The sequence below is a fragment of the Olea europaea genome, unplaced genomic scaffold (genome assembly GCF_002742605.1).
Source record: "Olea europaea var. sylvestris unplaced genomic scaffold, O_europaea_v1 scaffold1224, whole genome shotgun sequence".
Classification (NCBI taxonomy): domain Eukaryota; kingdom Viridiplantae; phylum Streptophyta; class Magnoliopsida; order Lamiales; family Oleaceae; genus Olea; species Olea europaea.
The window spans coordinates 17,097-40,115 of NW_019229669.1; the positions used below are offsets into that span (position 1 = coordinate 17,097).

General features: G+C 33.4%; 2 protein-coding genes across 4 annotated transcripts; one reads left to right on the top strand and one right to left on the bottom strand.

Annotated features, from left to right (window-relative positions):
* The first annotated feature begins 7,004 nt into the window (after positions 1–7,004).
* Positions 7,005–11,425, top strand: LOC111374266 (alkaline ceramidase-like). Of its 3 annotated transcripts, none has more exons than XM_022996921.1 (4): positions 7,005–7,240; positions 8,664–8,812; positions 9,532–9,801; positions 10,580–11,093. In XM_022996921.1, exons 3-4 carry the CDS (start codon positions 9,548–9,550, stop codon positions 11,091–11,093), a joined length of 768 nt encoding a protein of 255 aa, XP_022852689.1. In that variant the 5' UTR covers positions 7,005–7,240; positions 8,664–8,812; positions 9,532–9,547. The 3 variants fall into 3 exon arrangements, with proteins under 3 accessions (XP_022852689.1, XP_022852690.1, XP_022852688.1); XM_022996920.1 differs by having other exon boundaries at positions 7,006–7,240; positions 8,595–8,812; positions 10,580–11,425; XM_022996922.1 differs by lacking the exon at positions 8,664–8,812.
* A 4,020-nt stretch (positions 11,426–15,445) lies between these two features.
* Positions 15,446–20,800, bottom strand: LOC111374268 (PH domain-containing protein DDB_G0287875-like). The gene is made up of 2 exons (XM_022996923.1): positions 20,326–20,800; positions 15,446–15,900 (listed from the first exon to the last, which is right to left on the bottom strand). Exons 1-2 carry the CDS (start codon positions 20,749–20,751, stop codon positions 15,730–15,732), a joined length of 597 nt encoding a protein of 198 aa, XP_022852691.1. The 5' UTR covers positions 20,752–20,800; the 3' UTR covers positions 15,446–15,729.
* Between the last annotated feature and the right edge of the window lie 2,219 nt (positions 20,801–23,019).

Below are 23,019 nucleotides of genomic sequence, written 5' to 3' on the forward strand. Positions count from 1 at the left end.
GCTAGATGGGAGTGCATAAATTTTTTCTTTTATCTGTTTTTTACCAGATACAAAAGAAGTTATACAAAAATATTTGACATTATTTTCTAGTGTCGTCTCAATATAATATCCATTGCGGTGGATATCTTTAAAATTAAGCAAATTTCTTTTGGACTTACTAGAATAAAGTGTATCGTCAATGTATCATTTTGTATTATTTGGTAAAATAATACAGGCTCTTCTGGAGCCTTCAAAGATATTCGATGCACTTGATATTGTATTGACATTATTTTCTTTCAATGTTAAGTCCAAAAAATATTTTTTGTCTTGAAAAATAGTATATGTAGTTGCACTATCAATCAAGTAGATATCTTGACAATTCATCATGAATCTATCAATATAACAAAATAGATATATTTAAAAAAAACTTGAATTTAAATTTAAAAGGATAAGCATAATTAATAATGTGAAATTAACGATTCATAATAAAGTTCAAGATTTTTGCGAAAAGTAAAAATATATTTCAAACTAAATTTTTAAAATAAAGGGAAATAGTAGCATAAAAAAACTAATCTATATCTTTCATCACACCACCCCCAATCAAATGATCAATATTCTCATTTGGGTCAACAAAGAAATCGGAAACATCCAAATGAGTCACATCAATTGGACCATCATAATCAGCAAAATTTGTTTTCACTTTTTTCTTTCCCTTGATTAATTTTTGGTAGAGATCCACAAAATATTTTGTTGTACGATTGGACGTAACCCATGATTTTTTATCAGCAAATTTTTGGTAGGTACGTGTCAAATGCCCTTTCATTCCACATCTAAAGCAACTTTTTTCGTGTACTTTTTTGGATATGCTATTTTCGTTTGCTTTGTGCATTTTGAAATTGTTGTCTTGGTGTTGATAACTTTGTTGATTATTTCGTCCATGGTTTACTCCGTGTGCATGTCCAAATCCATGTCCACATCCACATCCACGTCCATTATCTTGACATTGCATCTGCTTTAGACAATGCAGTACCATTTGCTTCAGGCAATGGTACAGAACCAATTGGACGTAACCCATAATTTTTTATCAGCAATTCATTATTCTGTTCAGCAACAAGGTGGAAAAAGTTTTCTGTGAAATGTCTTTATCGTGATTTTTTTCTCCACACAATGTCAATTTTGAACATATTTTGAACAATTCAAAACTGTACTCACTAACGGTTTTGAAGTCTTGCAAACGAAAGTGCATCCACTTATAGCGGGTTTTGGGGAGGATTGTAGTCCTTTGATGATCAAATATTTCAGTTAATTTTTTTCAGAGAACCTGTGGATCTTTTTCAGTAAGATATTCAATTTTCAATCCATCGTGAAGATGATGACGAAGGAAGATGAGTGTTTTTGCACGATCCTGTAGGGATTCTTTGTTTCCTTCTTTTATTATCTCTCCCATACCTTTTGAGACAAGATGAATGTCAGCATCAAGTGCCCATGATAGATTGTTTTTGCCAGAGATGTCAAGTACAGCAAACTCTAGTTTTGTGATATTTGTCATTTGATTAACTACAAAATAAAGCGAGAGAAAATACAATTAGTTTCGAATAATATGATTAGACATCACAAAATAATTAATCATGACATAAGTTATGTGTTTTTTTTTAGGGATAAACACTAAAATAATATGGTCTTCAAAACATATGTTACTTTAGGAGCACGTTGCATTTTATTATTACTTCTTCAAGAGCAATATGTCAATATTCTTCTAGAATATTAAAAATTATAATTTATGCTCTTTAGGAGCAAGTAATATTCTTGAAGAATATTAATTATATATTGTGCTACTTCAGGATTATCAATAAACTATACATGATAGATAAATTTTAAATTAATATGCTTCTAGAATATTAATTATAATGTTGTGCTATTTCAAGAGTAACAACATGATAAATTGTTAAATTAAAGTTTATATAAGAATATCTAAAATATTTAATTACCATATAGACATGGTATGAATTTACATACGAGAATTAATCACAAAAAATGTATAAGTAAATAAAAAAAAATTCTAAGCATGCATGTGAAAATAATATTTAATTACCATACAAACAGGATATGATGTAAAAATTAATTATCAAATAGATAATATATGAATTTATATTTTAAAGTTGATTACCAAATATGTATTAGGAAAAAGAATCTCCATAGATAGAAGTTAACAAAATTGGCTAAATCACTTATTTGTTAAATCTTTTACCAACATGCAAAAAATACTAAACATGCATGTGAATTTCACATATATAGAAATTAAAGATAGAACTAATATGTAACAGATTCAAAAGACAGAATTAATACTGAATAATATGTAGGAAAAATGATCGTGTATGAATAAAAAAAACGTGAATTAATATGTATTCAGATTACACATGCAAACGTGAAATAGAGTTAATATATATGTTGATAAAAAGTAGAGAAGAAGAAGAAGCAACATCGTTATGATGCATATGTATATTGAAATATTTCATATGCTACCAAATTAATTTTGGTACACGTGATAAATATTCATGTCTATAAAAATTATTACATTCACTAAATTTTAAAAAATTAAATTATCATATTGATAACGTGTTATAAAGTGAAGAAAAGAGAACATAACAAAAAGAAGTCAATAGACTTGTGTGTGTTTTATTAAGAATCAAAATCCTGTATTTATATAACAGAATCAGGAATACAACAATAATTATTTCTAGGGTTGTATGAATATAATTGTCATTCACCTCTAAACTCTAATAAACTTTCCTTTCACAACAAAATTGGATTTATACCCTAAAAAATTAAAACATTGTTACACTGTATTTAATACTTTCGTCTCCTTTCATATCATAATCCATATCCACAAATCTCACCCCAGTCACACCAGAACCTCAACCATTGCACCCTCATCTCCATTTCTCATATCATCACCTTCAAATTTTCTTTCTTCAACCTAAATTTCATAACTTCCTCCTCTTTCCAGTCCCTCGTATGCTTCACCACACCTCTCGTTAACTTTCTACCCAGCCAAAGTGATCGTCTTCTCAAATGGCTCCATCTTCACCCACAAATTCTAGCGGGTAAATGCAGCAATTCCATTATTTCGTAGATCATATAATGCAATTTGAATTTTTCCATTTCAATTAAACTATATAGCATGTGTATTTCATAAATTATTTGTTGCTCGTCTCAATTAAAGGACAAAGACATCACTGAGGTGATTGCAGTCGAAAGAAAGAAGTTGGCTTCAATTCCTAGTAGCGGTAGTGCAGCTATTGCAGTTGCACCTACTAAAGCAGGCGGTGTCGCTGCCCCAACTGCTAGTCTGCTACTAAAACAAAGAAGGAAGAGAAAGTTGAAGAGAAAGAAGAGTCAGATGATGTAAAATATTGCACTTCATTCTTTTTCGTGACATCCTTTTTGTCTTCTTGGATCAATTTATGTGCTAAAGAGAATTTTAATATTGTGACTTCTGTTTCTATGGTTGCAGGATATGGGCTTCGGTCACTTCGACTAAACTGTGAAACATGACGAACCAATTCTTTTCAAGTTACTGTCAAGTTAATTTTAGAAAATTTTCACATTGTTCTTGGTTTGGGTACTAGACTTGCTTAGGAAACGAGAATTTTGTTTTTTTAGGTGAACAAGTTGCTGATATTGGAAAACGAGAATTTTGTTTTTCTGCTTGAGTTTGTTTATTTCGGTTTTATGATTTTGTGTACCATATGTGCAAAAGTGTATACTTCTTGTTATTCTTTGGGAAAAAAAATTGGATTGTTTCCGTGTTTTTTATTTTTTTTTTAATTGGGATTAAGTTAGTATTGTTGGAAGAGCTTAACAATGTGAGGTGCTGAGAAAAGTATCAAAAGAGCAACTAGCAGATCTTGGTATTTCAAAATGATCGATATGGAGAGAAATTTATCATTTTTTTAGTGCTCGTAACATTTGTGTCATTTTTTAGATTTGTCCTTTTTTTAGATATCTGTCACTTTTTTGACTTTTTTTAGTGTTCGTCATTTTTTTTAGTAACAAATATCACTTCTTAATAAATGTTAGATTGTATGTTATTTTTTAATATAAAAGTGACAATAAACTTTTAAAGGTGACATTGTGTCTCTTTTTTAAATTCAACGCTTTTTTAATTTTAAATTTCTGTCGCTTTTTTTAGTAGCTGTCACTTCTTTTAAATTTTTGTCAATTTTTTCAGTCGTCTTCTTGAAATTTCTACCACTTTTTTTTAGTGACAAACATCACTTTTTTAATAAATGTGAGATTGTATTACTTTTTTAATATAAAAGTGACACTAAACTTTTAAAAATAACATTGTGTCACATTTTTTTTTTTTTAAAGAAAGTGACAATTTTTATTTTTAAAAAAAAAAAGTGACATTGTGTCACTTTTTAATTTTAGACAGTATTTTTTACTTTCGAAAAAAATTTTATATGATTTTTCAAAAGACCCAAAATTTTAAAGGTATTTTTGTAAGTTGCCCTTTGATCAATTCAATAATACTCCGATCATCTATTAAGGACTGGACTAGTTTATACTTAACTGTTTTAGTTACCAATTTTTCTTTTGAATTGTCCAAGGGAAAACAACACAACTGTCACAGTTTAAGAATCACATTTCAAACCTCACAATCTTGTTAAATTATTTCATAATTCAGATGATAATTAAATTTATTAAATATTTAATAATTAATATAGCATAATTAATCTAATTATCCCACCCCGCCCCCACCCCCCCCCCCCCCCCCCCCCCCACCACACCACCCAAAATTTAAACACACCAAATTTTAAATTCAAAACATTCTCTCTCTCTCTCTCTCCACCCCACCTCCGGCTACTTCTCCGACGACACTTCCGGCAACTTCTCCGACTCCGGCCACAATTCCGACGACCCCCACCTCTGAAGACTTCTCCGACAACTGCTCCGACTCCGGTACCAAATTTCGGCGACACTCCAACTACCACACCCCCCTCCAACGACAGCTCTAGCTCCAACAACCATTCTGCTAACAAGTTCCGATGACCCAACAAATTTTTCGACAACTGTTCCAATAACTAAAGCAGTACCTTTTTTTTTTTTTTAAATGACATGTGACCAATTTCAGTATATGTGTGATCTGTGACCATTTTTATTAAATTTGTGACCTAATCACATAAAATGTAACTTATAATTTTGATTCATGACTTCTACAAAAACGACATGTAACCTGTTCATATTGATATGTGACCCGTTCATACTAATTTGTGACTTATATGAAGGATCGTGGCATGTGAACTCAAACCTGTAACCAATGTACTGTGACCTCAGCGAATTGTGACTCGTAACGTATTGTGACCTTATGTGTTCATGATCAAATTTGTCTTTAGTGTGACTCTCTGTGACTAGATTTGTGTTAATTGTGACTGTATGTGACCTGTGACCAATGTACTGTGACCTCAGCGAATTGTGACCCGTAACGTATTGTGACCTTATGTGTTCACGATCAAATTTGTCTTCAGTGTGACTCTCTCTGACTAGATTTGTGTTAATTGTGACCGTATGTGATCTGTGACCAATGTACTGTGACCTTAATAGCGAATTGTGACCCGTAACATATTGTGACCTTATGTGTTCATGATCAAATTTGTCTTTAGTGTGACTCTCTGTGGCCATGTTAGTCTAATTTGTGACTATATATAACCAGGTCACATACAGTCACAATTAACACAAATCTGGTTACATACAATCATAATAAAGATAGAATTGGTCACACACCACCATTCCCAATATCAGCAACCAAACGTACCACATATACTACTAGCAAGAAAACCATTGCCACGGCAGGCATCGCACCTCAGCACACTACACCACACCAACCTAACAGCATCGCCAAGCACCATGACCAAGACCATCACCACTAGACTCAACAAAAACTGCCCCAACCGCCATTTCCATCACCACTGCCATCAGCAAAAATTATCACCACCATATCCAACAAAACCACCCCAACGCACCATTACCACAACTTGTATCTATAAATCACCACCACTACCTCCTCACAATTGCATAGGTGCTAGCAGCAGTGAAAAAATCACCGGTAAGTGGTGCAGTGGTAGTGGGCGGCGCCGCTCTCTCAGATCAGCGGCACTATAGTGGCTTCGTGATTCAGACTCTCATCCCTCGTCTAGCGATTCCTCCAGATGGCAATGCTAGCAACGCGGTGGTGGGCGACATCGCTCTCTCAGATCAAGATCACTACAGCGGCGGAGTGATTCCGTCGTCAAGAGAGAGGTGTCGTGATTTTGACGCTCGTCGATTATCTCGTGGTACCTTCGGCGGTGTTGAATTGTCAACAGAGAGGGTTAGGCAGTAGAGAGATAAAGAGAAGAGAGAGAGAGAGAGAGAAAAGAGAGAGACGAGTGAGAAATGAAATTGGTGGTACTGCACTACTGCGTGGGATTGATATTTGTTGGGGTGCGTGGACCGTGGATTGAGGATGGTACTGTGGTAGGTTTAATTAAATTTTTATTATTTAATATTATTAACCTAATTAACACCTGATTTGTGAAATATAAATAAAACCTCTTTGTTTTTGAAAATTAGTCCATAAACCTAGGTTTCTAGGTAATTTTCCCATTGTCCAATTCGATCTGATTTAATGACTATGGGTGCATAGAGATGCGAATCTTTTAATTACTATTTAAAAAAAGAGTAAGTGCTTGTTTGGTACAGATTTTAAGTCAATTAAAATCAAAATTTTTATCGTTATTTTACTATTCAAGTAGTTAATTTTTGAATTTTTCTCGCACAGGTAAAACTCATTTTATTTTTAACAGTCAAAAAATAAATTATCAAAATATTTACCAAAGAAGCACTAATATATAATGATGTGCATAACAGTGTACGTAACGACTACATGGAAGAGAATTAATAAAAATACTATAATGTACGGATATTTCTTCTCACACGTGAAATCCATCCCACACGTGCAATCAAATAATAAAGATTCTAACCCCGCTGTAAGGAATAAGGAATCTGATTCGATTAAGCATTTCAAGCCCTTTTGAAATTCGAACCCAAAATTTTCCTGTTCGTCAATAAAGAGTATAATTATTCCAGATTAAAGATAAAGATGGGTATAAATTTTGAAATTCGCACATACCGTTAGGTATTTGTACAGATTATAGTGTAGAAATTGAAAGGTTTATTTGCGTGGATTTGGTGCGCAATTCAGATCTGAATTTGGAAGGTAAGGCTGCGTGTTGTTCATATGTGTGTGTATTATTGTTATTATCAATGTTTGTTGATGTCTGAATTAATTGTCCGTTTGTTCGCGCGTATTTGGCAACTGGTTGTTTGTTGGGATTAAATGTGATACTGAGATTAATCTTTGGATGATGCTCATTCTTTTTTTCCCCTTCTTCTAATTAATGAGATTTGAATTTAAATTTTACAGTGTATGTTTATGTTGGGGTTTTTATTTTTGGTTTTTGAGAACTGTTCAATACCTTTGCACCTTCTCAGAGTTTCTATTTTTCGAAGAAAGCTTCAAAATATGCATAGTTTATAATTTCTATAGGATTTTTTGGTTATTGTAATGAGAAAGGAGATATAAATGGGGGATTTGATTATGTTCACACGTATGCTCTTCAATATTACAATGTATAGACTGTGTATGGTATAATATTGCTGTGAAGAGATAATTACGATATCTTATGTCATAATTTCCTTAAAAATGATCTGCTCTGAATATTTTTGTTTTCCTATATGATTCCTTATGAGTGTTCAGAAGCAAATACTCTGTCCCTTCCCTTTGGAAGTCGACACATATAATTTTCTTTCTTTTCTTATCATGTGCTACTGAATGCTATTTGTCACACATTGAAAACGTATTGATGTGCTCTTTGTTTAAGATGAACTTTTGATTGTCTAGAAATCAGAATTGGTTGTAAAAATGATGACCTTGAAAACAGGAAGGTGACAATTAACTCATGGAAAAGATGTCCAGTTTATGATTAAGAGCCTGTTTGGAGTGATTTTGATAATTGATTTTTTGACCGTTAGGAGAAAAGTGGGGTCCACATATGAGAGAAGAAGTCAAATATGACGGTTGGAATAGTAAAATAACGGTCAGAAAATCAATTTTTTGAGTGAAAAAATCGAGCCCAAACAGCCCCTAAATTACTGGTATTGGATTTTTTTGTTTCTGTTTGACGTGTTTGATGAGTACTGGCTGACTTGGTATATAAATTTGTTACACAAAATGATGGTTTTTTGTTGTATCTGCATCACATCATTGTGTTCACACTTATCTTTGTGGAGAATTGAGATAAATTTCTAATTTCTGTGATATATCACATATGTATAGATAACCAAGTTATCCAATTTAACCAGATTATGGCCCTGTTTGAGCCACATTAATATAAGAATGAGAATGAAAAATATAGCCATTACGGGCCCCACACAAGAGATAGATTTTCAAATATGGTGGTTTAATGTGATGGATAACGGTTATATTTTCATTTAATGAGTAAATAATAGGAAATAAAAAGGGGTTGTGTTTCTGATGACTTGGACCTACATGATCAATGCATATTTTTCAGTCTCATGTGCAAAAGGCATCAATTTGTTTCTGCCTGCGATCTGGAAGCCTGATGTCTCATTGTGTCTAGCTCATGGTTTAAAGTATCCCAATTGAGGCTCGCGTCAAAGTGAGGCGTTAAAGAAACACATCAAGCAATGACTGTGAGGCTTTGTTTGGAGGCGTACACCTCAGTTGAATGAGGCACATACCTCACTACACCATCTCAAGACTCGTGAGGCATGCACTTCTTAATTCTCCATAATTATTTACTTTCCTTGGGTATGGCCCACAAAACATTAGAACTTCTGATGAACCCACTTTGGGAATAATATACCGCTGCTTGCTTAAACATTAAAAAAAATTGTGTTTCTCATAGACCACTTTGAGAATAATTTACTCCCTCCAGCTAAAATAATAGTGTATTTTTTGATACTTAATAGTATTTTCTTTTGTTTGTTTGGACACTTTAAATTGTTCTTTGAAATTCGAATATTGTTTATGATTTATTATGAGCTTATTTTGCATGTCTCTGATTATTTGGAATCCAGATTGTTATGTAACTTCCTTGATTGAAACAATGTAAAATTTTAAAATTGTCGACCAAAATATTAATACTCTAGATTTGAAATTTAGGTATGAAATATAATAATACTATATAAGTTCCACATACTCAGCCAAAATGTACTTAGCTGTTCTAGCTGAAGCTTCATGGAAGTAATGGAACTCCCTAGTCAGCCCTTCTGCAACTGGACACTCAATACTTGATTTCCTTCTGTCAGCATCTTCAAATGGTTTTCGAATTTCTTTCTTTGAATCGACGTAGGATGATGGTAGCAGATTTAAATTTTATATATAAATAACATGCACTTATTGATGTGTGCTCTTCTGCATTGCTTGCAGTATCCAAAATCAGCAACATATTGATAAGTTCTTCCATGGAACAATTTACATTTCAGGTGTATACATTGAAGAATGGAAGATGGAATATCAAGCTTTTGGGGGGCCGTCACATCAACGCATGAGTGGTGTGAGCCAAATTATGTGCATTCTTCCTATATTGCCGAATTTTTTAATACCATCTCTAATGTCCCCTGCTTTATTTTGGCACTGATTGGTCTTATGAATTCTTTGAGACAACATTTTGAGAAAAGGTTTAGCGTCCTTCACATATCAAATATGATTCTAGCCATTGGCAGCATGCTATATCATGCCACATTGCAGCGGCTGTAAGTTCTTTTATTTTCTTGTCAATCTGGTTTATGTATTGAAATGGCTGTGTAAGGCTGTAACCTTTATAGAGGGGTTGATGGACCTTTTTTTTATGAGTTTTAGAAAAAATTTGCCAAATGGGTGCCAATGTACCATTTTAAGTGTTTGAGCTTTCAAAGAATGAACACACTGCACCCAGAAATTTGAAAATAAAATGATACATTAAAAGACAAAGAAGCCACTTCAATAACTTATTGGAACCATTAATATATTGAGAAACCATGGTGCAATACTATTCCATGGAACTTAAGCATTTTTTAGCAGAAAATTTTCACTAGAACTTATTTTAAACTAATCCTAAATTTTCCTAATATGGAAGAAGTTGATAGCATAAAGTATCTCATGTCTTTGTGTTAGGGAATGATGCATTCGAATGGGCTTCTGCTCATTCAGTAGCCTCAAGTAGTAAAAAAAGATTTTTTGTTTTCCTGCTGTAGAATTGTATTCTTGTTTTTAAGGTATCTTTGTTTCATTGATACATGCTGGTTCCAGTTAACTAAATGAGAAGTAAAAATCTCTAGTTGGTGTTGCACGTATCTCTATTTTTTCTAGAAATAAAATAAACTTTTATGAAAAGGTCCTTATTTGTTTATAGGAAGGTCCATCAGGAAAAATCTTATGGCATGAGTAGTGGAAATGTTGGTCTAACACTGCTTCAGTTTAATTTATTTTGCTGTTTGAATTAAATGTATTATTTTAATAATTATCTTAGACAAAATGTAAAATATTTTTCAGGCAACAGCAAGGTGATGAAACACCTATGGTGTGGGAAATGCTCCTTTATATCTACATCCTCTATTCACCAGATTGGCATTATCGAAGTACAATGCCAACCTTCTTGTTCCTTTATGGTGCAGTATTTGCCATAGCACATTCACAGCTGCACTTTGATATTGGTTTTAAGTTGCACTATGCGTTGCTTTGTCTTCTCTGCATTCCTCGGATGTATAAATATTACATTCACACAGAAGATAAATTAGCTAAGCGGCTTGCAAAGTTGTACGTCGTCACTCTGTTGTTTGGGAGTCTCTGCTGGTTAGTTGACCATTTCTTCTGCAAGAACATATCACACTGGTACTTCAATCCGCAGGGTCATGCTCTATGGCATGTTTTTATCGGTTTCAATTCGTACTTTGCAAATGCATTCCTGATGTACTGTCGTGCTCAGCAACGGGAATGGAATCCCAAAATTAAACACTTTTTGGGATTTTTTCCCTACGTGAAGATTCAAAAACCAAAGGCCCAGTAGAATTCAGTGATCAACAAAATGGAGCGTCACAGGTGCTTGCTTTGTGTTTGTTTTTTGTTTCTTGGGCATTTTGCAAGTGGTCATGATTCATTTTTTCCCCATTTGAAGAACGCAATCTTAATGATAACTGGGAATCGTTTTGGTTGTTTCGATAGATGTTAAATTTAGACTGTAAGGGGTTTCTTTTTTTTTTTTCTTTTTTTTTCCGAGGGGTATCATATTAACATGCTTAAACTGAAGATTACTTATTCTTGGTATTAGATTTAATCATCATTCACATGGATTTGTTTTGCTATCATGAAATGAATGAGAAAGTTTGTTTCTTGGTTTGATTTAAGGGCACATATTCTATTGCAACAGTGATGTATCTTATGATGTATGTTGTTGCACTGCCCTCTCAAATTTAGTGTCGATCTGTTTAAATCGTTATGAATAATTGTGAGGCTGTTTCCAATGTGCATAATATTACTGTTCATCATTCCTTTAATTGCAAAGGTCCAATTGGCTATATACCTCCGGGAGAAGTGGAGTATGCATGAAGTAGTTAGATCCTTGTATTTTTTTCCCCTGACGTTGTTGGACCATCTTGCTCAAAAGCAATTATGTTTTCCCATCCCCTTCCCTTTTCCAATAAGTTGGATGGAATTCGTAATAACTTGCTGGAACCATCCATTGTGAAGCGAAAAATAATTTTTTTTACAACTGTGGACTCCAACAGGACTCCAACCCAAGCAAAATAAAACAAGTTCCTAAGTTACAATTAGCAGCAATGGTTCTCTTTTCGAAGTTTTGTAAGAAGTGAAACTTCCCATTAACGTTATTGAAAAAATGTAGACGTTTTCCCAACTCAATATATAGATGCGATATAAGCATGTGTTCAACTTCTATGACACATACAATGAAGATTGATAGTGTCTAGAGTGCCCATTCTACACCGTCAATCTTGAAGATTATCATAAAGAAAATTTGTAATAGCGCATTGTCGAAAAGAGCACTCAGAATTAGTCAAAACTCTTTTTCGGAAGGGGGAACGAGAAGCATGTGAAGTGTCTTTAAGTAATATAAAGTATTAACATAGGAAGTATGTTAAAAAGTATGAATCGTTTTGGTCATTTGAGTAGAAAATGTGAGTTTAATTTCTATATTGATGGAAACCATCCAATAGGATCACTTGGTACAAAACCGAAAAGTTGAAGACCTGCTCGTATATTCAGCACAAGTTGGAGATTCCAACAATAGTTTGTCCTAAAAATTTGCACTTGTAATTGGCTGTCAATTTGTGCCAGTAGGTTCTATATGGTTTGGTCCCATAACATGAACAGACCATTGCAGCAAATTCCAATAAAAAATATTGCCTATTGGATTAGAATTATTCTTCTTGTACAATCCCGACTGACAATGTACTCACATAAGGAGGATCCACGATTTTTTTATTCAACGTGAGCCCCCTCCCATCAGTGGCGAATCCAGGATTTTAATTGAACACGGACGGCCGTTGACTGTCGATAGTCGCAATAATAATCAATGCCATGAGTTGAAATTACTTAACCCCCTTTGGGCCCCCATTATTTGAATTTATAATGGGGGAACAGTGTTTTTTTTTTTTGAAAAATTTATTGTTGTAAAAGAATAAAAATTTTTTTATTTACGTGTAATAATATTTTATTGAAGATTGTGTGGTTGAAAATAAAAAAGAGAAAATTTTAAATTAAATTGATAAGTTTTAAAGGGGGCCAAACTGGGGCTTATATCCCAATTCGAATTGTAACTATGAGTGTACGTTATCTAGTCTGGTGTAATAATGCTTATCGAGTAAAAATTTGAAGTTCGAAAAATGGTCCAATTATTTACTTTCTTGGTTCGATTTGCTAATAATTTCAGTTAATAGAAAAAAAAAAGTGAATATTTTAATAATATCACTGTAAGGTCGAATTTTATTTAAAAATTTTATTTTTCTAAAAATTGTGGGTGTATATCTTTACTTGATAGAAGAATATATAAATTTTGTTGCTTATATTGTCAACAACCACCAACAGCCTTAGTGGTCAAATTGTGCATGATTCCAATGGAAATCATTGGTTCAAATCTTCCATTTGCACCAATTTTAATGCCTATTTGCTCCAAAATGGTGAAAAAATTTAAACTAAAATAATTTCAAAAGGGATTGCAAGAGTTGAGAATCGAACCTGTGACATCCTTACATTTCAACGGTGTTCTAACCGAGCAATAGCGACTTTGTGTGATTCAAAGGAAATCACAAAAATATATCTAAAACAACTTGGCAACCAAAAAAATTACATTCCGATGAATCCAGCACGGGCGACCGCGAGGGCTCGCCAGGTGCTGGATCAGCCGGTGCCTCTCATATGTCTAATTGTCAACTGTAGTTGTACACATAGCACAACTAATTGGATTATCATTTGCCAATCATAACAGTGAATCGCCCAGTTCTTTGGATAATGTCAGGGGTACATTACACCATCCATAATGTTGAGGTGGCATTTTTTGACTGGCAAAACAAAAGAATCCAATTTCTCGTCTAAGTTTTTTTCTTTTTTTAATCAAAAACGCCATTGCATCAAAAACCCAAAATTGAAATGAAACCCTATCACTTTCATTCCCACTCCACTCTCCCGCTCTCAACCGCAACAGTGGCCCGCTCTCAACATCGACAGTGGCACTCGACATCTCCACGTCCTCTTCTTCAATCTTTATTGTGGCAACACTTTTCAACAGGTCGTCAATTGGTGCTGTAGCTTGATTTCGAGACGTCTCAACGTTGCTTGATTGCGTTCCATCACAAAAATCACTAGACTGTCCTTCAAATGACAAGGGTTTCTTCTTCCAAAACTTCACGTCGCTCCAATCGAAATATCCACAATCTTTAGTAGAATATTCAGCCTATGTTTACCGTCTTCTTCTCCACCTCCATCATTTTTACAATTCCCTGTAAACAGTGTGGACACTTTTGTTTTTTTGGAAAGTCATACAATTGATGTCCAGACTGTCGACAATTATGGCAGATACCTCCATTCTTTCCAGCCATTGCAAGTCGACAATTATGGTTACCAAAAAAAATAATAAAATAAAATAAATTTATTAGGCAGGAAAGAGATCTGAGACATAATCTAAGTTCAAAAACTAACACCAAACTTATGTATAACTGAAAACAACATTATCAAGTTTTTTTTCAAAGAGTTTAGAGACGTTACCTAAACCTAAAACCTAAATCCTTACATAAGAATGTTCATTTGTCCCCAGCATCATCTTCCTACTTGGAATCCGGATTAATGCCAAAAAACCTAATCCTATATGCGAATCCAGATTTATAATTTTCCTCCCTTGTTTAGCTACATTTTCTAGCATGCTTTTCAGTTTAAAGTTTTGAGAGTTGTCACAGCAGTCGAAAAGCAATGGTTAAGTAGGATATGGCACATTGCACTGCATTCTTAGTTTCTACATGTTTAGCTCAATTTTTACTTTGTAATTTGTATAGATACGTCTCAGTGTATATACCAACCATTATAGAAGGAAAGAAAGAAAAAAAATTCAAGCTGCCAAAAACACATAAACTCAAATATGCATAAACTCAAAATAGAAACCCAGAAAAAACATATAGCTTGTGTATTCCGTTTTGAATCATTCTGAAACCCAAATAGAAAAATGCATAAACTCAAAATCCAAGCGTTACTTAATGTAAAACTTCACACACTGTAGAACTCGTGAAACTATAACCCAAATTAAAAAATAAAATAAAACAAAACTTCACACACTACCCAAAAAAACTTCGTAGTCATCCACCCAAAAAGAAATGAAACCCATCTACAAAGGAGATTTAATGATACCGTCGTCGCGTTGAAGATATCGACTCGATTTGTGTACTCTCAGTCATCGTCCGCCAGAGGAGATTTATGGGAGATAGGGGAACCTCAGATCTGGATCTACAAGTGGAGGATGGGTTTTGTGGGTCGGGTGGGATTGAGCTGCCACTGTCGAGGTTGAGAGCGGAGTAGAGTGGGAATGAAAGTGATAGGGTTTCATTGCAATCTTGGGTTTTTGAAGCAATGGCCTTTTTTCTTCTTTTTTTAAAAAACTTAGACGAGAAATGGATTCCTTCCTTTTGTTTGCCAGTCAAAAAAAAATGACACCTCCGCATCATGGATGGCATTATGGATGGTGTAATGTAACCCAAGCATTATCCCAGTTCTTTAATGCTGTTCTCAAAGGCTAACAGGAAAATGCACATTAATATTTCAGTCAAACCATCACCAAATATTATCCCCTTTTTTTTCAGTTTCCTCCTGGGAAAAAAAAAACAATTTCCGGGAACTTTATATATATACAAAGGTTCAAGTTTCAATTCGATATTTGAAAGAGATTATTATACCTCTCGAAAACAATGACTTGACTATGATAATCAGTATGCAATTTATTTAAGGAACCATCATTCACCTCCAGACTTCTTTTGATAATAACCCAAAAAGGAAAGGAATCTATCAGACATTAATCAGGTTACAACTGTGACAACAGTCGAATAACTTGAATTTTGGGAAATTTCAAAACATGGCAGTCCAAGACTAAGTATCCTAGGATCGACAATACTAATTCATGCAATCAGCTTTGAAAGAGAACGTATTCAGAGGGGAATAGTATCAACAATGGCCTCCAGGGTCTTCTTCTCCAATTCCGATTCATCGACCCACAGAGAACTTTGTCTATGCAGAAGCTCCTTTTTTTCTTTCTTCTTCTCCTCAATTTTCATTTGTCTAATCCTCCAATATTCAAGCTTCTCTGCTCTTTCTGTCATCTGCGTTGTGAGAATTACAACATATTAGCCACAAAGCAAGGTGCTAGGGCAAATTGTTAAAGAGAACAAACCATCAAAGGTAGAAGCTTTTATTCTTCCATGTAAGGTGGATTACTATATATCATGTTTATAAGAAACTTCTTGATCATTTTGAATCCTAAACCCCCTAAAAAGACAGAATGATAAATAGAAAGGATAAATACAGACCTAAGGAAAGAGAAATAATTCAGATGCAAGTACAGATGTCTCAAAATTCAAGTAACTAATTTTATATTATTCGGACCCTGAAGTGGGATAGAGATCCAACTACCACACGACATATAAAAACTCAACCAGATTGCAGATTATCTGCTTCAAGTACATGTATTTAAATCAATTAGATTGCAACAAAATGAACTTGATTTAAATAAAAATAAATAAAATAAAATAAAATAAAATAAATCATTAAAAAGTAAGTCATAAAAATTTGCAGGTGCCACCAACCAGGCGAATAGCTGCCATATGATTTTAGCATATGTTTGGCTCATGTTTATAAAGGGTTATTATATTACCACCACAAAATTTAATTGTTACACCACAATTTTTTTATTTACTTAAATGACTCTAAGTAAAGTTACTTAGGAGCTGTCTAGTAGAAATTCTCTCAAAATTATTATCGAAAATCCTACTGTTGTAAAGGTCTGCTGCACAGACTTCAACCGCAATAATTGACAACAAGTACTGGCAACTATCATCTCATTATTTCAATTGCCAAAAATGCACTCATTTAATAATATTTAATGCATTTATTGAGGGGAACTCTCGTCTTTTCGCCAAATATTTTAATTGAATGGTACGAAGGCAGCCAAAAAATGCTACTACAGTGGGACCCCTTTTCCTGTATAACGTTCGGAATTATAATGAAAATTTTGGGATAATCTCTACCAGACAGCCCCTTAATTAACCATACTTTTAAAGTTACTTTTTAACATTAAATAATTTTCATAGACACCACAATCATTAAATTAACAACCTTGTCCACTATTTCCTCTCCAGCAGCGTTAATTCTTGAAATGAATCTCTCTTTTAACAAATCCTTATAAAGAAACATCATGCTCTCCAAGAACATAAGTTACGGTTGCTGCTGTTGTTGTATTATGCATTCAACCAGAACCGAGCTATGGACCATTGATAACAGATGATTTGCATTCTCTCATCCCCCTTGTTCCCATGGAGCTTGGTGGCACGCTCAGACTTGCAAAACTGGTGCCTCCTACAGTCACCGCAATGGCTTCAAACAACTAATTCTATCAAAGTGCAATTTTATTCAGTTGTACTGCATGCACAGAACATTCGCTTGATCCCAAGATGACACTTTTGACTATTTTTTATGGGCAATTAATTGATTCGGTACTCTCATTAATTTTTAAATTTAAGCAAAGTAGGTCATGTTCTCAATCTGATTAGAAACGAACAAAAAACGTCAATACAAGATATAAGGGCTCAGAAATCCCACCAAACGCAGATTTTGAAGTCTACAATATAAAACTTTTATCCAGGAATCAAACTTTCATTTTTCCCCATATGATGACAAAAAAATTGATGACTGGTGTGGATATCAAACAGGGGGTTCTGGATAATTTTCATGCGAAATCAAGAATGCAACCAATGAACCCATTAAAATTAAAAGGAAAACAAGATTTTTGAAAATTTTGAAAACAGTTTGCAAGATGGGTTTAATTTCTTGGTAGTGATATAGATATATAGATGTGAAGATGTGAGAGAGAGCATATGAAGAGAAAGAGGGCAACTTTAGCATATAGATGCTAGCTGTATCCATACGAGGTCAATGTTCTTCTTCTTCTTCTTCTTCTTCTTCTTCTCTCTCTCTCTAACTATGAATTTATAGGTTAATAAAGCTTGGAATATAGCCCTTGTTTGAGCCCCATTCTTTGGGAAAAATGCATTTTTCAACAATATTTTGACATCATTTCAACCACACATTTTTCAATAAAATAATATTATACGCAAATCCAAAAATTTTCCTTATTTTTTAATCATACATTTCTCATCAATACACTAATCAAAAATTCATTCTTCCCTAAAAAGGAGACTCAAACAAGGGCATATTTAAAGGGAGACAAGTATATAATTTCTAATTGTATTAGGTTATATGAGTCAAATTGAAGTAGTGTATTTATTAAAAATGTAATTTAACTGTCATGAATTTAAAATGTGGTGGAACAAAAACAAATTGTGGTCGCAATAAAACCTTGTTTATACACATTTAAGCCACTTTTTATCCACATGTTTCCAGGAACCCACAAGTACTATCTACTAATCCACCCATCATGTCTATTTATTTATAATTTAAACTCTTTATATATTCTCAAACAAGCTTAGATTTTGTAATTGAAAATATTGTCGGGATGGTTATTTTTTCATTTTCTTGAAATGTAAACAGAGGACAAACAAAAAATGTACCACACATTCATATTCTGAAAGAAAATAAATAAAAAACATACTCCTCATCCCATCTCTGGCTGGAAACACAAATAAAAATTAAGTGTAGGGAAGAAAATACAGGATTCAACAGTCATGAATGCACAATATTGCACATGTAGTTTATTTATGTTTTCAGAATTGGACTCAACTGGCCGGTTCGACCGGGAAAATCAAGAATCTATGTAGCACGGATACTCTAACTAGGTAGTGTGTTATGTCAGATACGTGTCGATACTGACACTCTTCGGACACTCTACAATAATCATTTTCCTTTTTTACTATAACTATTATACATTTTTAACTCAAAGTTATTGGTAAATAACAAATAAGTACTCATATTTAAAAGATTTCAACAAAAAAATCAATAATAAGTATAAAACCAAATTTAAACTATATAAATGAAGAATTTTAAAGAATCTAATGAACGTGTCGAAGATGTCATGTCGGTACTTTATTGAAAAATTACGAGTCGACGTATCCGACACGTATCGTGTCAGACACACGTGTCCGTGTCGGTGCATCATAGCCAGGAATGTTCAGGAAACTGATCCGGTTGTTGGTTAAGCCCGTAGTAGTCCAATACCAGTGGGAAAACTGGCCGACTGCACAATCAAAAAGGTATGGTTTTTCTGGTTTTCCCAGCTTGTAATGATTAGAAGATAAAATAAATATTTTGGTGAAGATGGAAACTTGGAATGAGAGATATAGAAGTTTATATACATGTGTGTGCATATACATAGAGAGAGAGAGAGAGCACGATGGTTCAGATTTTTGAACAGCAGCTTCTCATTGAATTAAGGCCTTGAGATGCAAAGTGAACACTTTGTATGGATTACAGTCATAGTTGGATTCAAAGAAAATATAAGTTGCTTGAAAGTGAATAGATTTAGCCCTTGTTTGATAGGGATTAAAATCTAAATTTATATCTAAGTCAAAGTCAATATTTAATTTATATCTAAGTCAAAGTCAATATTTAACTTCAACTACATATTTCATGAGACCCACAACTTTTCAACAACTCATTTCATCAACTCTTTGCAAAATTTTACTAAAAATCTTATTTTAACCCCCACCAAATATGGGCTTATAATGTTTTATTATGAATTAGACACTAGACAGTCTTTAGTTCTTCAAAATTAAAAATGTCTATCAAATTATTTATTTAATTAATTATATTTTACTTCGAGTTTGATACTGGTTCGACCTTTTGAACCTTAACCTCTCCATTTAACGGCTGATGTCTAGTCGATTTTAAAAACATAGAGTTTAATAATGTGTTGCTTAACTTTTCCTGGAAGAATAGACTAGTCATAATTTTTTGGTCCAAACAAAGTCTAGTTTACATGCCAAACTCAGCGTGAGGTAATCCATCCTATTTCTTACTGAATAAGGAAAAATATGTTAAAAAGAAGTTGCTATAACTCTTGTGCCAAGTACTTTTTTGAGATATTCGTGGAGATGGCAATCTCAATCAAATCCTTTCTTATACAAGAAAACAAATCCAAGAGCATAAGGGTAAACTATTCCAATTTGCCAAGTCTGTCGACAAAAGCACACAAAATATAGGAATTGAATTTTTTAGGCAGCAAAATTTGCTAATGAACTTGAGCACCGGACATTATAATATTCGTTTACAACGCTATAGACACAAGTATGACAAATATAGAGACAAATTATGTTTATCAAAAAGTATACCAGCAGCATTTCTAGTCATGAATCATAGATTGAATCAAAGCAAACGTGCATATGGTTTTTACTCTTATAGAAAAATATTACAAGTTCAATTTGAATAGTAATCGTAAATCAAGAACAATGATTTTCTATTAAAAACATATCGGCAACTATAACAAAATCCAGCCCCAAAAATTGTAAATGTAAGCATATCATCCTTAAAATGAAATAAAGATCATAGAGGGAAGGCATATTAGTAATTTGGCTTACCAGGGTCCGCCGGAACTCTTCTTCCGCGGCCTCTCTCTCAATAGCCTCGGCCTTCTTCTTCGCAGCCTTCGCGGCTTTTCTCTCCTCATTTGCGATTCTCAGTGCCTCTTTTTTTGCCTCATCTTTTCGCAATTTCTCGAGCCTCTGCAATTCCATTTCCTTGATGTACTCCTTCCGGATTTCCTTGACTTTACGGGCGTATTCTCGTCGTAGAAGTGCGAGCTGAGCTTCGGCCTGCTTTGGATCGCGTGGAGGCTTCCACGTGTTAATGAAGGTGCTGGGATGAAGGAACTCGTGATCGCCGGAATGTTTTTTGACATGGGTCGTGGAAGATGAGGAACGGGAGGGTGTGGGAGTGGTGGACACGTGGCGGAGGAGGAGGTGATTTGACGGTGGTTTGCGGAGGAAGTAGCGGGAGGGCAACATACTGAATGACGGGGGTTTAGGGGAATTGGGGGAGAGAGAGGGGAGACTTTACATATTATTCACGTTTAAGGATGTTTTTTTTTTTTTTTGCCCAAAAAACACAGCCCCTAATTTAAATAAAAATTAGATTTTTAGTAAAATTTTATAAAATTAAGCCCGTCTGTTTCTCATTATTTGACTACCAAAATAAAAAATATGACCGTAATTCATCACATCTAACCACCATATTTGAATTTTTATATTTTGTGTGGAGTCTGTAACAACTACATTTTTCATTCTTATTCTTATATTAATGAGAAACAAACGGGGCCTTAACAGAATGTATAATTAAAAAATTATGAGTGTTATAAAATATGTAATTAAAATTAATTATCAATAATAATATTAATTTTAATCCATTTTTTGTTTGAACCAAATCAGGGCAAAAAATTTTCCCCCTAAATCCTGCTTTTGTTACGTTGTTTGAGATCAATTTTCTTTTGAGAATGCATTTAGAAATAATAAATTAATGGAGAATGTATGATCAGAAAATAAGGAAAAATTTTGGATTTACATATAATATTAGTTTATTAAAGAATGTGTGATTGGAAATAAGAAAAAGAAAAATATTTTATAAATAACGAGGATTAATCAAGAGCGATTTATAAACAGTTTCATTTATAAGTGGATATAGTATTTGAACCCGTTCGGATATATCCAGATTACTCAACTGTGTCATGAGACGGCTCGAACCAAGAGACTCTAAGAATCTACATGTCGGGGCTATATTTTGTAATTTTATTGTCGTTGGAAAAGTAATTTATCTATTTTTTTTATTAGACGAGCACACATTTTTACCCTGTGATAGTCCTCAATTTTTTGATAATTAATTAGCATATATTATGTCCAATTTGAGATTCTACAATGTAACAAAAATGCAAGGTCAACAACTTGATTTGTCTCTTTACTAATATATTCTTCTACTTACACGTCCCAGCACTAAAACAAGATCAAACACAAGGAAGACGAGAGGATGATGAAAAAGATACCGACTTATCCATAAAATTTTATATTTCGTTAATGCTTACAAGTTACAACCGATTTTATATTTCATTAACATATAAAATTAACTCAAAGAGAGTGTCTACTCATTTATTCAATTTCAAGTTCATGTTGAGCATCAATAGGGACGGAGCCATTCACGGTCCAGTGCTTTTTGGCCCAAGCCCACAATCAAAATTTTAGCTCTTTTTCCCTGTTTTTTTTTTTTTTTTTTTTTTTTATTAGACGAGCACACATTTTTACCCTGTGATAGTCCTCAATTTTTTGATAATTAATTAGCATATATTATGTCCAATTTGAGATTCTACAATGTAACAAAAATGCAAGGTCAACAACTTGATTTGTCTCTTTACTAATATATTCTTCTACTTACACGTCCCAGCACTAAAACAAGATCAAACACAAGGAAGACGAGAGGATGATGAAAAAGATACCGACTTATCCATAAAATTTTATATTTCGTTAATGCTTACAAGTTACAACCGATTTTATATTTCATTAACATATAAAATTAACTCAAAGAGAGTGTCTACTCATTTATTCAATTTCAAGTTCATGTTGAGCATCAATAGGGACGGAGCCATTCACGGTCCAGTGCTTTTTGGCCCAAGCCCACAATCAAAATTTTAGCTCTTTTTCCCTGTTTTTTTTTTTTTTTCTTTTTTCTAAGTATTGGGTTCCTCATTTATTTATAGTTTAGCCCATACACTAATTTACCCCAACTCCAAGTGTGACTCTTTCCCCTTGATAAAAAATTAAAAATTTTCTTTTAATCTGCTCTCGTTTTGAAATATTTTCAAAGTTCATTTCTTTCCTAAAACCCACATTTCCTTATACCCTTAAATTTGCAGCAAAAATTTTATTGATCATGTGATTTTTCTGTTTAGTATTAGGGATTTTGTTTATGAGAATGTTAAATATTGGTAATATTTGTGATGAATTCTTGAAATTTTAATTTCTATCAATTAGTTAAATAATTTGTGAGGATTTTCTAGTGTTCTACCAAATTATAAAAATTAGTAGTTATTTTTATATCAATTAGTATTTAATTATCACTTGTGATTTATTTTACTATGAAGTGCCAATGGAGAGATTCTTTGATTAGGAGATATCGAATAAATGAATTTTGATATTGCACAACTTGTTACTGATCCTAAAATAATGAAGAAGATGATCATCTTATGAGTGTTATCGCTATGTCATTTTTAGTATTGTCGTAATATCATT